The sequence below is a fragment of the Tinamus guttatus genome, unplaced genomic scaffold, assembly GCF_059628265.1.
Source record: "Tinamus guttatus ecotype Peru unplaced genomic scaffold, ASM5962826v1 Tinamus_guttatus_pri_ptg000115l, whole genome shotgun sequence".
Lineage (NCBI taxonomy): Eukaryota > Metazoa > Chordata > Aves > Tinamiformes > Tinamidae > Tinamus > Tinamus guttatus.
This window is the reverse complement of record NW_028288649.1, coordinates 688,687-705,698: the sequence shown is the minus strand read 5'-3', so window position 1 is coordinate 705,698 and position 17,012 is coordinate 688,687. Positions and strand designations below refer to the sequence as shown.

At 38.6% G+C, this 17,012-nt stretch overlaps 1 protein-coding gene across 3 annotated transcripts in view; it reads left to right on the top strand.

Moving 5' to 3' along the window:
• Positions 1-17,012, top strand: part of ELMO1 (engulfment and cell motility 1) — a 242,464-nt gene that overhangs the window by 98,150 nt on the left and 127,302 nt on the right. For all 3 annotated transcript variants that reach the window (XM_088521092.1, XM_088521091.1, XM_088521090.1), the window contains one exon: positions 3,702-3,810. In XM_088521092.1, the coding sequence (XP_088377218.1) occupies positions 3,702-3,810 (109 nt within the window). The remainder of the gene's footprint in view (positions 1-3,701; positions 3,811-17,012) is intronic.

The following is a 17,012-nucleotide window of genomic DNA, read 5'->3' as shown; positions in this document are numbered from 1 at the left end:
ACAGTGTTTGTCCAATTCCCATGCCTGAACAGGCTGCGAAGTTTCATCTGTAAAAATGCCAGAAAATGGTAACTAACACTGGCTTTCCTGACATTTCAACTCCCTGCATTTTTAAATACACCCTAAGTGTCTTCCTTCCTCCTCACCTACTAGTGAATTCAACTCATTCTTCTTGTGATTCAGTTTCATTTTTGGTCCTCATTCTGTCTGTCTCTTTCTCTCTCAATCCCTCCACCTTCCGCCATATTTTCTGGTCCACAATAATTTTTCTGTTCTGTATCTCATTTCATGGGTCTTCTTACCAACTCACTGTGCTGTCTTGCTCTTTGTATCTTTTCTCACTTAATTATCTCATTTGCTCTTTGTTGGCAGTTGTCTTTTTCTTTGCCTTTTTTTTCCTTGCAATTCTTGTCTCTTCTTGGTATGGTTTTGCTTTTCCCTAAAAGTCCGTATTTGGTGTTGAGTGTTGCAAATTCTGGCTTCTTTCTGCTCTGCTTCATAGCAGTGGGCAATAGTGATTAAAGGCAGTCAAACATCCCAGGTGTGAAGTAGGACAGAGGGAAGCTTGTCCCGATCCTGGACTTCTCCTTCATGTTCATGGGGGGCTGCTTCAAGATACTTGTTCCCCAAGCCCAATGAGGCCTGTCCACATGCTGGTGGATCTGGAGCTCTCTGGGGGATATCTGAGGGAGACGAGGAGGAAGATAATAGGGTGCAGCACCTCATGAGCATTAATGACAAACCTCCATGTGAATGAGGGTTGTGTGGGATTGCCGACTTCTCTCTGCTCATTTCCTTGGGAAAATAACTGTTGTGATAGAAATATGAATCAAACCAACAGTACACACTGTAGACATACCCAAGTATTTGCAGTCTAGAGCTGTTTGTTACGTTTCTTTCCCTGCTATCGTTTTCACGAGCTTACTAAGTAAACATGTCCGTTCCCTGCTTATTTCTTCTCCATAAGCAGATTGATCAAGGAAAGAACATTAAAATCATGCCCTTATCAGCTGTATTTATAGCATTTTACTTGGGAACAGGATATGAGTTGCTAAGTCTTGAAAGTATGTTACAAATATACTAACAAATGTTGTAAATCTAAATCTGTTGCCAGGATTAGAAATGATTTCTCTTTGGGCATTAAGAGTGTCTTTTTTTTTCCTTTTTTTTTTTTTGTCATTGCTGTTTCTTATAGGATATCACTATCTGCAACTGTCACATTTGCCTACATATATTTAGATGTAGTGAAGGCTCTTCCATCTTCCCTATTTACAGAAATGTAGCATGTCAGCTCTGCCTGCACAGCAAATGCTAAAAGACGGATGCTTGTGGAGTGTGAATGAGGCTCATTCCAAAGCTACTTTACATATTGATTACTCAAATTGCCATTTAATTTGCTGTATAGCAATACACGGTGCCTTAAGTATTTCTCTGGCATTCTTATTGATTGCTGTAATTCTGCCTTGCATTATACGCATATATGGTGTCACCATTAAATATTTATGCACTCATGAAATGTTAATATGTCGGGTTAATGTGAAACTCAACAAAACGCACTTGCCAGAAGCAAGCAGGGATGCTGATCTGAGTGCTTCTCTTCCCCTCCCCCTTACACTTTCATTTTGCTTCTTCATTGATTTTTATAACCCCTGTTTCTCTGCTGTATCTAAATCTGTGTCAAAGCAGCCCCCTGCTTCAGTATGCAGATTTTATGTTTTATTATGTGAGAGAGAGAAGCATAATAATAAAACAAGAGGCGTGATCTCAGGGAGGTGTTGAGACACAGGATTACACTGCACTCGTGCTACTCTCCTTCCTCCTGCTTTTGCTTATGGAAATGTAGCGCTCTCCTCCATGAAAGAGCCTGAAGCAGGATGACTCATCCCAAATGCAAAGTCATATGTTCCTTGAAGGATGGCTGCAGCAATGTAAAACAAAAATTGCAGGGGTGTTTCTTTGATTTGGTGCAACTGTTATCCAGATATGACATAGAACGATTAGATGTAATTTAACCCAAAACTTTTAGAAGGAAAAGTAGCTCTTCTAGGCAGAGAAGCGAATGTCAATTCTGACACTGCCCTGCTGGAAAAGCCCAGAAAAAGCCTGATAAGGGTCAAGGAGCTCTCAAATCCCCAGTGGCTTCCAATACCATGCAGGAGATTTAATGTTTTTCAAAAAGCAAAACAAAGCAGTCACCCACTCTCATAACACAGAGAGCATCCATTTTTTCCGTGATGCTGGGTGATGGGTAGGGTCAGTAACAGCTGGAAGCTCTTCATGCCATTGGTGCAGTAGGACTAAAATAGGTGCTTCATGTCCAAGGGGCTTTGGCACAGTGAAGTGGTTCCTCATTTTTTTCCCACTCTGCCATTGAACTGCTTCATATAGAAGGTTTCTGTACAAGTGAGAGTATGAATATGCAACGTTTGCAGCCAAGATCTGGGGAGGGGGAGAAGTTTTGCTGTCATACACCAGTCCACCATCACCACTGTGTTTTGGGCTGGGTTCCAGCCTTTTAGAAATTATGGTTTAGTGGGAATTCCAGGGTATTCAGAAAGGAGCACATCATTTTCCATCTTGTTTGTTTGAAAGTTTTCCTTTACGTAAAAGTTAACAAAAACCAAAATGTGGTGAAGACAGACAGGCTCTAAGAAGAGGTGTACAAACTGAGCAGCAGTGTCTAAACTCCTGTTTGTGAAGAAAATTTGGAGAGCCTCTGAGGATCTCTGGTGCTTGGCAAACTCTCTCACCTTTGAAGTGTATTTTCTTCCTCTCACCAGCAGCCAAAGGCTGTGCAGCAGCTGCTTAGGATATGTGTTTTGTTTAAATTTTAAAGCTGGTGGGAAAGTTTGTTGCCACAAAGCCAATTTTTAGTGAAAATGTAAGCTTTTTTTTTTTTTTTTCTCTTTTTACTTTTCAGGTGTTCTTTTGTCCTCTTTTCAGATTCACAGTTTCAGTGAAATCTGTGGTATTGTCAGAAGTCATATTTTTCACATCTACCGTGGAATATTTTTGTCTGTTTACAATGCTGATGAAAGTTTCACAGATTTTTTAATACTGCAGAAATTGAGTGCAAAATTGTTCAAGATTTTTTTCCCTGTTTACTTTTCAGTGTCACTTAGCAGAGAACACAAACTTCTCTTGAACAGATTTTGGAGCATCCAGAGCTTGATACAGGAGTGATAGCTCACTGAAATGCTTTGCACGTAAGCAAAAGTCTCTCCCACAGTAGTGAAAACAAGCACATCATCTTTCTCTAACTATGGACTTCAGTTTGATTTTTGACATTTGATGTTTTTTGGAGCCTGAATCCAGCTGTGCTAATTTGTCCCACCTTTTAAAAAATTCCTTCTAGGGATGAGTTAATGCTTATAAAACATTAAATTCAATTTCCTTTAACCAGGGAATGTAAAATGAAGCATCTCCTTTCCTTTGGACTTCTGCAGTTTTTCCAAGCAGAACAACATTGCATGCTAATGGCAAAGCTTTAGAATCAGCTCTGCAACAGCCCTGGTTCTGCACCCTTGATTTTTAAGGCTTAGGGAGGCATTTATTTGCTGGAGGGATATGCTAGGCTTTGTGAAAACAGAGTCTCCACAAAGAGTTTCCTGGTATGCACTGCGTATGTTTGTCATGGAAGGCAGTACTTCAACTCATGTGTTCTTCAAACTGATTATTTTCCATTTTGATTCCTAATTCAGATTGTCCTGGAAAACAGTAGTCGAGAAGACAAGCACGAATGCCCGTTTGGCCGGAGTAGCATTGAGCTGACAAAGATGCTGTGCGAAATACTGAAAGTAGGAGAGCTACGTAAGTTGGCCTGTTTATTTGACCTCTAAGAGCCATAGAATGACTTCAGTGATACTGCAGTTTATTTCAAGGATGTTCTGCTGGGAATCATTTTTGAACGTGGTTGTGTATCGAACACTGACGCTCAAAATGACTTTGCCCTTTTTTAGTGGTAAATTTGCAGACATTCAGGGATTAGGGTGGAATAGGGGGAATAGAAGAGATTCAAAGACCAGATGTCCACTTGAAGCTGGACAGCTGCATCATTTCCTGAGAGATTGTTCCTTTCACATTTGAGCAATTTGGTTCATTTTCTTACCTTTCCAGAGGCTTGTGCGTAGGTTGGCTTCGTGAATATCACTGTCATTCATAGTGAAACTACTCATCTAAACTGGCACGTCACATTTTCTGTTAGATATCTGGTATTTGGATAATGTTCTAGTTATTATGCATATTGGTAACTCAGAACAGTGATGTAAAATACTATATTTTGATGCAAAGTAAAAAAGCATTCTAAAAAGTTGGTTTTGGCTTTGATTAAATCCACTTGGCAGTACGTTAGATACTATCTGTTGAGGCTTTCTATGTCTTCATTAGCCTAGTGTGGCAGTGCTTAATTTATCAATATACATGAACTTCAATTTTCCATGTTTTGGATCCTGCTGCTGTCTGTTTTGGCAAGTTTCACTTTCATCCCTTCTGAGAGATTTTGTTTCCTTTGAATTTCCTTGCTAATAAGAGCTTTTCTTTTACATTTAATTCAACATCCGCAACAGCAACATACAATAAAATGTAATAAGAAAAGAGCAATTGCAAAAGGCGTTATGAACGTTGATAGGTGTCACTTTAGCTCTTGCTCTTACTAACTCCACAACGAACATCAAAACCTCTATTTTAAAAGTCTGATAAGGTTTTTACTGCATCTAAAGCTTTTAAATCCAGTGTGTTGGGAGAATTATTGACTAAAAGAAAAATCTGTCCCTGTGCATTGAGCCAGTATAAAGCTTGTGCCTCACTTGTAATTTCCAAATTGGCACTCAGTGTTTGGCAGACCTGGAAGAATAGTATAGTATTTATTTTTGAATAACTTCCTAAGTAGGCCAGAGTTATTAGGGAGTGTATTCAGTAGGTCTATAGATAAATAATGTAGGAATTCTTTTAGATCTCATCTAAAGCGGGGACATTGTAAGGTAATGTATGTAAAGTTCACACTGTGCCAGACATGTTTCTTCCTCAAAACGATCTTAACTGCTGCAGTTGGTGTCTAATTACCTCTTTTTGCTATAGGAATGTCTGTCCGTATAGAGAAGGCTGTTAATTTATACATGGCATGCCACATACAGTACTATTTCTTAAGATTGCATCTACCTACTAAAGGTATTCATCTTTCAGGCTTAACTCTTTCATTATCTGGTCTTTTTAAGTGGGGAGTGTGAAAAGAATCAAAGCCTTTTTTGTCAGCTCAGTTATTTAAAGGAAATACAAAGGGAAATACATTTTTGTCATCTTATTTTTTAAAATAAAACTAATTCTGTCTTTTTAAGTAGCTCTACAGGTCAAAAGCATGGGTGTAGAAAGGAAACTTTTAATTTCCCCAGGAAGAGCTTAAGTTGAGGGGAATAGATCGTGTTAGAGATTAGGAAAAAATTCTACATGGAAAGAGGGTGAAGCATTGGAACGGGCTGCCCAGGGAAGTGGTGGAGTCACCATCCCTGGCAGCATTCGAGAAATGTGTAGATGAGGCATTTAAGGATATAGTCTAGCAGGCAGGGTGGGGATGGGTTTAGGGTTGGCCTTGATGATCTTGAAAGTCTTTTCCAACCATAATGATTCTGTGATTCTGTAAATTGCCTTTCAGTGTTCTGTTTGCTTTGGTTTTGGTCAGGCTGCAAATCACAGACTGGTGGATGCTGCTCGTTCCCAGCAGGTGTCCCAAAGGGATCTTTCATAGGCATGTGAAGTTGTGTACACAAGATCCAATATTGAGATATGCACCAAAAAATCAAAGGTGGCACCACTGACCTCCCTAAAGTTGCACTAATTGCTCTGTGGAATTTCTGTGGAAATCTAATGTCATTTATAAATGCCAGGATAAAACGCGTGTTTAAAATAATGTGCATAAAAAAAGAAATTTCATCAAAAATGAATACTACAGGTGTGTACCTTAAATGATCTGTGATTAACATCCAGGTAACACATTGTGTATATTTTGTTGAGAAATGCAAACTAGAACTGACATCCTAGGAAAATGTGTATGGAGGTTTATTCTCCCATGAAAGTAAATACTGTAGTGCTGAATAAGATTGGATATCCTAAAATCACTTGCTACAGTCTAGGGCAAAATGTCCCTAATAGATTGTTGTGTTTCAGAATATGCATTTTAGGCTGCCAGTGTTTCTTTAGAAATTCAAAGCTAGTCATTATTGTATTGGAACATAGAACTTTTTTTAAAAAAAATGGTTTCTGAAGTGTATAATTTAAAAGCACAATAAATTACATCTCGCTTATGAAATATTCAGCAGTAGAAACTTTCTTAAAGTGCAGAGTAGATAAAAGCTGCTAGACTGTCCATTATTTATGAAGAACACTTTAATGCTGACTATATTCCCCCTGCTCCACTGTATTAAATACCTTCAGGCAACAAGAAGACATTTTTCCATTTCCTTTTGGTCCTTTCAAGCAATGCGTTCATCCTAGTAAGAACTCGCACAAGTTCTACTAGCTTTGGTATTTCTCCAAATCCAAGTACCTGACTTCCCAAAATATTAATGACTAGGAAATTAATCTCTTCTTCAGCAGTGTCTTTAAACAGATATTTAAATCCTGTGTAAATAAAGTAAGCTCAGGAGTAACCTGCAAGCTCAGCATATGCCAGATACTGTACTCAGGTGGACCCTTGAAATAGAGGAGCTGGAAATTTAAATTTAAATATTTGAGTAACACAGGAGTTGAATTGAAACACAGTGAAGTCATCTCTTCAGTGGAATTCATGTATCAAGGAAGAGTGGGCTATTTTGCTTAAATCTTTTAATCTGATGTTACTGTTTCGGTTAAAAAGGCATTCAAGAGAATGACCTTACCGAGTGCTTGCCAGGACCCTTATCTTGCTAAGCACTATAATAATTCTGATTTCTCCAGAAATTTTGTATGTGTTTTGGCAAATCAAGATAATTTACTCATTCTCTGTTCTCAGCCTTGGAGCTGACATTGTACAGGGACATTTTACCCCAGTAGTCACAGTCTTCTTCCTCCCACAGGGTAAGGCACTGGTGTAACACTGGTACACTGGCCATATACAGGAACAGCAGGTAAATTATGTCAGGCCGTTCCTGTTTCCTCCTTAGTAGGCATGGAAGGAAGATAACCTCAATTTCTTCCCTGTTCCTTCTTGAAGCTTCAGGACATCACATGCAGGCTCCAGGAAGAAGGAACACTCACTTAACAAACTCCCAGTTTTCAGGGAGAATGAAAACATTGTGGATACATAAATTGAAAAGAAGATCCAAAAGACCTTCCAGAATTGGAGTTAAAAATTAACAAGACATCTGTGGTCCTTAAAACCTCATTTGTCTTCGGCAAGAGTTTGAGCATTAGTAGCCCTGTTCCTCTCTGGTCTGTGCCTACAACACCTAGCTTTCTCTACCTTGTTCAGGACATGACTCTTCCAGCCCTTCAACCCCATGAAGCTCATTCCCATGAAAAAATGGTACTTGTCTCTGTTACTGGATTTATGCAGGACTGGTGCAGTTTCCCAGACCTGCTGCCTCATTTCCATGCAGGTTCACCTGGGGCCTCGACTACAGCCGAGTGTTGGAGCTTGCAGGGAGGTGTGTAGCTGATGGGTGAACAGCAGATTGCAGCAATGTGTACCCAGACAGTTCTTCTCAACACAGCCACTGCAATTACAGCCAATATCATTGCATGCCTGAAGCTACTGTACAGCTAAGGCATGTCTGACTTGGAGTAATTTTTGAGTGGGTTTGGAGTAAAGGACGGATGTTGAACTGCAAATTTTTCATTGTTTTGATGGGAGTTGTTTAAGGGCTTTAGCAAAAATCCGTGCTCAAGCTTTATGACAGTCTGTAGAGGTATATGCCACATGTCAGATGCACAGCCCTAAGGCTTATATTAGTCAGACAACTTCTTCACTAGATTTTCTTGCTCCCTTTTATGTGGAGAATATCATTCTGACATGGGCTTTTGTTAGACTTGATCAGTTTATAAGTTTTTCTTTTCCTTGACAGAGATCTAAATGACAATACACCAAAATGCCCTTGATGCTGTTTGTACATATTTTTGCTGTAGATTTCTCATTGCAATTATTGCCTAAGTTGCAGAATTGAAATGGTCTGCAAATTCTCACTTGATTGTCCCTTTATCAAATAGAACGTGTTGGGTATTTAGAAGGTGTACAGTGATATTCATGGTTGTGCCTGCTGAGATAAAAATAATCACATCTCATGCTTCAAGGAGTATGCTGATTGCTGCAAGGGTCAGGAAGCACTTTTCATCTTTGTACAATTTTTCCTCTGCATTGCACAATCCTCAGTGTGCACTGTAGTTTATTTTTTTAGTCTTTCCCTGAAAGCATATTGGATGATGCAGGATTGGCATTCTGAACTTCAGAGAACTTGGTTTGATTTTCCTTTTGCTATACCAAAAATCCAATATTTTTATAGCTAAATGCTATATTTTATTTTTTCCCCCTTTTCTTGAAACCTGATTGCCTTTCTGCCCTCCTCTTCTTCCTTGTCTTAAAATTAAATAGCATAAAGCCCCAGAAATAGTAAAGAAAAATGCATGAGGGATTTTTCAGTATTCTCACGTTTCTTCTGGCAGATTCGTTTTCAGGAGATTCTAAAGCATTTTAGGAGTCAGAAAATGTTTGTTAGGAAGGTGAAAAAACTTTCTTACCAAAAAGTGGTTGACTGGAATGCAGTTTTCAGTTTTATCTTGAACTACTTTCTCATCCTTAGAATGTGATAAAACAACTGAACATCCTTTGTCTTAGTTGTTTCTATTGCATTCATTCTTATGTATCCATCTTTTATCCTCTTGCCTAAACCAGCACCCCATCAGATAATTCTGAAGCAATAATTGAAGAAATTTTGAGTGAAGGTGCAAGATAAGCAATGCTCAGCCAGCTTTGAAAACAGATTCAGTAGCAGTGAAGGAAAAATCTCCAAAAGTAATCAATATTGATCTTGAGTTTTAAGAGTTCTTTTGGAAACACTACTAAGAAAGTAGCCATTCATGACTGTGGGGGCAATTAATCTGCCTGTCTCGCCTAATGAAAAGCTAATAATTTGTTGAGTAATCTAAGTTGTATTTGCTCACGTTGTGTGATGGCAGAATCTCATTTCATTGAGTAGTCCTCTCTTCCCGTGGTTTGCTGGCCCAGTCCCTCAACAGAGAGTGAGTGAAACTCCCTTTCGCTAGGGAGACACTCTTGGCTTTTCATCCTACTGCTACCTGTTCCCAAAATATCTTAATATCTTCATGTTCACGGTAAACCACAGTCTTTGAATACATGAGCAAAGCAACTGCAGACAGATGAGTTGAACCTTTTCCAACGAGAAGGTTACAGTTTTACATCCATGGCGAGTGATGATGAGACAGATCTTGGAATGTTACTTTTTAGATGTACTTTTTTACATTATTTTTTAGTACTGTTTTACTTCAAGTTGACTTCTGGGTCAGTCAGCTAGACATCCCAGTCTGTCTAGTACCGTCTTATATTTTTTTCCCATTGCTTACAGTCATATGCTGACTTTTATTATATGTTTTTGATCTCTTTGGAGCAGTGTGCATCTCCTTGGAGCAGTGTGCATCACTTGTTCTGTTTGAGTAAAAGTGCTTAATCTTACTGTATTTTGGATTTAGGGCTCTTCAGTTCCTTCAGAATTCAGAAACTTATTCAATTTTCAATCTTAATAATAGTAATATTAAGCATAAAGGGGGGAAAAACAAAAGACAGCTAAGGGAAAAAATATATATGTGCAAGTGAGGGATTTAGAGGAACTGATTAGTGTGATTTATCCAAAAGACAACCAACAGGTAACTTGATTAGGCAGGTGTAAAAGTGTTCTTTCATCTGGTAATGAAAGGAAGGGCAAGAATCAAGAACTGAAGATAAAGTCAAAAAGTCAAATTCAAATCAGGAGCAATGCACTAGGAATCACTGTACTAACAATGCGAGTGCTGAATGTGGTGAACTAATAGAATATAGAGCTGAGTAATAATTTAAAAAGTCTTTTTTGTGTGTGTGCGTGATCTCTGAAAGCTTTTGGTGAACCTGATAGAAAAGAAGAGTTAACAGTTGCAATTTATCTCATCATGGGTATGGGAACCAAGCTTGCTTTTTTTTTTTTTTTTTTTTTAAGGCTGTAATGGGGGAAATAATAAGATAAAAGTGTGAGCAGGTGTGACCACAAACAAGATGACCAGATGATGTAGTTAAAATAGATTGGATAATTGCCATTGGAAAAGCTGTAGTGAGAATACAATATTCAAAATATCTTCCATTTTGAAAGCTTGGAATCTTTTCTGGGCACTGGACAAGTTTTTTTTTGTTTTGTTTTGTTTTCATCTTATCTTTGCTTTATGCTCCACAGCACTTGATCTCCCAAGAAGATATGTATGAAGTTGTGGAAAATGTAATAGGAATTTCCCAAAGTACTTCTAATCCTATTAGACTTGGACATGGAAACAGTAAACAAAACCTCATAGCAGAATCCAGGTCTTAAAAGCTTCAAATGCAGAAAGCTCTTCCAGCAGTTGAGATACACAGCCAAGCCAGATTTGTTGCTATCTGGAACAAGTTCTGAACATTTTAAGGATTGCTTATTGCTCAGTGGCAGGTTGACGCTGAGTGGATTGAACTTGCAAGAGACATCATCTTGGAATCCTTTCTGGGCCTCCTTACTTCACTTTGTGCGATTGATCTCTAAATACAGATTTATTTAAAATAGCCAAAGTTTCCTCTGCTATTAGGCTGCAAATAAGGTCTTATGGTTTCACAGTGCTTCTGTGCATGCTTCTGTTATGGAAATTTACAGCTGATCCACTTAAAATAGACATATAGTTGCTTAATGAATTATACACAAAATTAACCAGTTTGTAATCCCCATGTTGTTTTACTGGCAAATTCATTGTATTTTAAAACTGCTTTGGAGATTGCAGAAAAGTTGGTGGTGGCAAGAGTAAAAGATTTTCAGGGTAGAAGGAGGAAGTTTTGCATATGGAGAGAAGGTGACTGAGCCTTCAGTATCTGGAAGTAATTTGGGTCTGTGAGGACAATTCCAATAGCAGAGATGTCAGAAATGATTAAGAGCCTATCAATGTATTACTTATAGTTCCTGTGATACAGCCCTACTGCAAAGGCCAGCAAATGTGCTGTATTCTGGAAAACACAGGTGGCCACCATGGAAATAAAACCCCTTTTCGTGAGAGGATGGCCATCGTTTCCATAACTCATTATCTTACAGCAAACTGCACGAGGGAACGTGCTGCTGACTGCCCTCAGCAGGCCTTGCATGGGAAGCTTCAAGGATGCTGTAGGCACTTAGGGCTTTCTGATGTCTGGGCAGTCAGACTTCCCTGAGAATGCTTTAGCCTTTGAGGCTTTTTAGCTTTGTTTATCTGTTTATCCTAAGTATAAACTTGGTAATTCATCTTTTTTTCTTTCTTTTTTTTTCTTTGTTTTTTTTTTGTGATTTATTGTGCCTCACAGCAGATGCTTTCTAAAATCTGAATCTGCAAGAGAGCTTCAGCTTTAAATGTATTTAAAATTTGAATTGCTGGGCTTCTGAGAAAGAGGGCACAACAGTCTGATTTAGTGCTAATGGAGGATAAGCAGACACCGAGTACAGTTAAGCTACATTACCTGAAGCTTTTCTCTAGTTAACAGGTGCTGTTTCTCCTGCTATGCCCTGTGCATTGTAAACGCAATACAGACACTGTCTGGGCTTCCTAGGGAGCCCCAAGGGTTCTTCCTGTTGCCTAGTGGACCAAACAGATAAACATGGATATTCTCATAAAAAAACTCCAAAGCAGGAAAATACTTTTGTCATATAACTGTGCTTAAATTTGCACAATTAAATTTCTTACCCCTTTTAACTGGTAGAAGAACTCTTTTAATGAAGGGGTTAGATTGAGCGGTTTAACGCTCTCGACTGTGTTTCCCATCTGTAAAAAGCAGCTGTTTCTTCCTTTGTCTTTCTTAGCTAAGTATCTGCCAACCATTTTAAGGCAGCATCTCCCCTTTATTTTATCAATGTAATATATGTATCCCAAGAGGAGTGAATCTCTTTGAGAGTCTGAAGTGCTGCTTAATGCCTATGTTTTTTTTTTAATTTTTTATTCAAAATTAAATCTCATGTCCTTAAGATTTTTATTTTGCAAGAGCTTTTCCTCAAGAAGTGAACAGAAAACAAGTAAAACAGGGTAATAAAACTCCCAGATCATAGTACATTTTCTTTAAATTATGTGTCATTAGCTAGCAATATTTGATTGAAAAACATTGCTGAGCTGCACTTTATGTATTTTGTAAATGCTTTCTCGTAAGTCTCTGTCTTTGCAAAGGAAAATGACAGCGCTGGTGAGTAACTTGAAGGATTGGAGCTGCACTGTGAAGGTGACACAGTTATTTAGTGTTGAGTTACTGACGTTACTGTACACGTAGAAATATCATCTGTCACTTTCATTTCTGTTGAAATGCTAATGAAAAGCTTGAGAAAATGAGCTTCGAGCAATTAAACTCTGCTTGCCCTTCCTGAGCAAGGAGAGGGGAGCTGGAGCTGTGACAGAGGAAAGCTGGAGGCTGTGGACCTTTTACAGACCTTGAAGATGTTCATGTTCAGCTTGAGTTTTAATACTGTTGGTGGGATAGAATAAAAAGAGGTGTCTGCAGGGTTCTGTTTTGCTTCGTGTTTGTTCCGTGATGAAGGATTCAGCGTGAGCGCAGGGGGCATGAACCCCTGGGCAGGCCTTGCGGAGGGCAGGCCCAGGCGCTCCTGCTGCCAGCCCTCCCAGCACAAGTGTTGGCACTGCCCACTTGGTATTTTGCAGTAGTTTTGCAAGAGCATCAGCCTAATTCTTCTGCAGGTAATATAACCTCCCCTGAGTTTCTCATCCCCGGTGCATCGTAGCTACCGGGGACAGGCTGGCAGGCCCAGCAGAGCGTCCCGTAATTCCTTGGTGCCGGCTCAGGGGCCCGAGGGCAGAGCGGAGCCGCGCTCTCCCTCAGCGCTGCCTGTGTGGCTGTGTGCGCTGATAACTCATTTGAGGAATATAATTACACGCTGCCGACTCCAGCAGCCTGTCGCAGTAGGCAGGATATTAATAGGGGGGTGCGCAGGCACGCGCCTGTGCAGGCTCTCGCTCTCTGGCTCTGAAGGCAGGTTGTCAGAGGAATTTAGGCTCCTATAATTCATTATTTCATGTATTAGGGCTATCAGAAAAGAAAATGGAGCTCTCTCTTGGAAGTTATTAGATGTGCAAATGCTTTCTGACAGAAGTTATTTGCTGCCTCTAAACACCTTTTAATATACTGCTGCCCTTTTAGCTTGGAGAGCTGTGACACGTTCTGGACCTTTCCAAGCCTTTGCTTTGAAGGGAAAAATGGTGGCACAAAATAGCTGTATCTATATTTTCCCTTGTCTTGTGCATTGCTACAGTATATACACAAACTTTATGTTATCATTGCAGTTTCAAATGCTGTGTCTTTACAGAGCTCTGGCCTCTAGCAGTTCTAGGGTTTGACTCTTTCAATACCAAGCTATTTATTTACTTTTCTTGCACCTTTGTGTTTAATATGGGCAGAACTTGCTAATTGACTTGCTCATGATCTCCCCCAACTTGATGGTGAATCTGTTTTCTCCCTAATTATCATTACAGAGTGTCATTTTATTTACTCTCTCAAGCCCCTAAGAAAGGACTAGGAACATCCCTCAGCGCTATCCATTATTTGTCCTCTCTTTGCATCAAAGACCTTCTTGATGACAGTCATTTGACAAAACACAGCATAACAGTATTAACTATAAGCATGTATGAAGTGACTGATAAGGAGCTGAGGAAATGTGTTGGATTTTTTTATTAACAAGAAGTAGAAAATATAATCAGTTGCTTGCATGCCTGTGAGTGTGAAAGAGCTTGTTGGTGTGACACTAACTTTTTTTAAAGCTTCTTGCAATCTTCTTTTGGTGGATAATGAGTTCTTTGGCAGAGTGGTTGCTCTTTGACTGGGTTGTTTCATATTTAAGCATGTAGTCTTTCAGCTGACTGAAAGTATAACTGATCATTTGCCTAATAAAATTGTAAGGCAAGATCTGTGATAACTTGTTCTTTAGGCTTCTTCAAATACTCATTGAGAATTAACAATCAGACTTCATTAAAAGAGAAAGCTAAAAAGATTAATCCCTTTCTAGCCATACATACTGCTTGTTCATCTTGTAACCTTGAAAATGTATTTTGTCCTTTACGTGTTCAGCTGTCTGTAGCCTTATGTCTGCATAGAATACAATTTACTCATCTACATCGGTGATAGCAGGTTATTTAGCTGTACCAAAGAAGGAGTCAAACAGAAGAATTCAGCATAGTTTTATTGCATGGTGGAGCAGAAGTAACACATTAGTGGACTCATTTCCCAAGTTGCTGCATAGTATTTCAGTCAAAAACTCGGTTGCTACTGTTGTGGTATTTTTAGAGAAGATGGGGAACCTCAGTTCAAACTTTAAAGAGATTTCAGAATGTGTCCTTAAGCAGGAAAATTTACCTTAAATAGGCAAAAAAAAAAAAAAAAAAAAAACCTCAGCCATAGCAAAGGCGTGTTACTTCTAAGAGTTTTGCTAAAGACAGAGACTGTTATCAAAGTAGATTAATCCATTCTGGTAGAAGAAAAAAATTATCGTAGTCAGTACCAAGAAAGAGAGATTGTATAGCGAATGGTTGTCTATAGGAAAAAAAGGCCTCAGTACCTCTGTTCAGCAGACTGCAAATAATTTTGTTTTAGCCTTTTGTTTTTGCCTTTTTGCTCTAGAAAGATTTCTTATGATTATTTTTTCTTTTTCTTTTCGTATGCGCCCTCCCCATATTACTTTTTGAAAGTTTTATTTTAATCGTTAGCCACACTTTCTAAGGAAAAATGAAAAGTTTCCAATCTCTCTTCCCTTCTTTTGTTGATAGAGCTGTAGGATTTCCAAGATTGCACTACTGATGGTCTGGGACAGAGCTACTGTGTGGAGCTGTGGTGCAACATGTCCATTACTGTGAGAAATCATTAATCTCACGCTCTAAAAAGACTTATTTTTTTTAGGATAGTCCACTTTCTAGTCTTATTGCCTACTTTTTCACAAAGCAGGAAATACAGTCAATACATTAGAAAGGACTTCTGGCTGCACTAGAAAAACTCCTGCAGCAACCAGCTGAAGGTGCTGTTAGAACATATTGCACCGGTAATAGCTAAGAGATTAGATTTTTTTTTTTTTTTTTGCCTGAATTAGTGCAGTAGAGCCCAAAGTATTTGCCGTCTGGAAAGATCAGTGTTTTTTTATATATTAATCCATGATCAGGATTTTCATAAGCGTATCATCTGGCAGGGCTAGAGGATCACTGATGTGCAGTATTTCATTGACGTGATATTTAAAGTTATTAAAAAATCTCAAGTATTTTGAGGTATTTTTGAGCTTTGCAAACAGATATTTGGAGATGAGACCTGGAATTCTTGCTCTCCTCCAGCTTTCAACAGTAGACGCACCAGCTGTCCCTTCCGCTTCCTTCCCTTTGGCTAGAGGGAGAGTGGTTTTAATATTTGTTTCCTTGGATTTGAAAATCATACGTTTAGTTTTATTTTGTCGACACTTAGCACATGTACAAGACTTTCAGTGCAGCTGGTACAGAACTCAACGTGTTGTGTTCACTGGCTGTGCTCTATTTGTGCAATATTAATGTTCCATTTAAAGTAATTTTAAATAGCACACCATTGTGTTTTAGGAATGTTTCAGTTGCATTATCAGTCTTTACCCTAATATTTGCATATTAATAAATCATTGAAAAACATTATGTAAATTTTATATTATGGTGAATGTATTATAAAATCAAATGGCCTTTAAGGGTAATTATAGAAAGCTACTATCAGCTAGGGAGATGAATTTTGACTGTGTTTAACTTTCTTCTTTTCTCAATCAGTTGAGTAGCAAGGGCTTGGAATTGATATAGTCATTTCAGAAATGCCAGAAGAAAGTTTATGTTTTGCTGTTTTTTTCCTTTCCTTTCTTTAAAAATATCATTAAATTATCAGTAAAGTTGCAGTGTTTTAGAGCATTTTGCCTTATAGGTCTGTTTTGTTTGTTTGTTTGTTTTTCTAAATTAAGGGCATAAAACTAATCCAATAAGTTATTTGGCTGGTGTCTACAGCTTCAAAATCATTATATAGGCATATGGTATTCTTCTTTTTTTGACTGTATTCATACCTGGCCGTTGAGGGCACAGGGAAGAGGCAGGCACTTTTTCCTCACCTCACTTGTTTTTAAATGATGAATGGATATCCCACGTGGATATCACAAGATCTCTCATATTTGAACATTTCTGGACCTCTTTTTTATCTTTGTCTCCACCTATGGGAATGAGTATAGAAATACATGATAAAAGTAAATTCTTACATGTTTTTATGGTTTGAGCAGATGATGGTAAATACTGTGTGACATGAGAATAACTCTTTTAGAGTACATGGTAGATGGAATACCAAGTAATGATGGAGATACTATGCAGGAAGTTTTGGAGACCTTTGTGAAAATTAAGACTTAAAACCTCATTGAATTTATATCCTTTGGACTTCTGCTGAAGTTATGGCATCATCTTGTGTTGTGCAGCTTTGAAGATGAGCTGCCCCTCAGATAGGCAAACTTCACACATCATTTCAGTGCACTGGAAGTGCTATTTCTGTCACTGTGCACTGACAATGAACAAACAACCAACCGTTTCCATCATCTGCAGGTTCTTTCCTCCTCTTTTCCACCCTCAGATTCCAGGGGTAGGTGGTGACAGCTTGAAGTGATTAGATATATTTTCAGATACCTATTCATTTTGAAAATTAAAAAAAGTGCTTTGCCTTGTCAGTGCTAAATTACGAATTTTAAAATGTTTTTGTAGATGCTTAGGTAAAGCTTCCATAGTTATTGTTCAACAGAATTGGGCAAATGCTGCAAAAATTGCCTTAATTATTC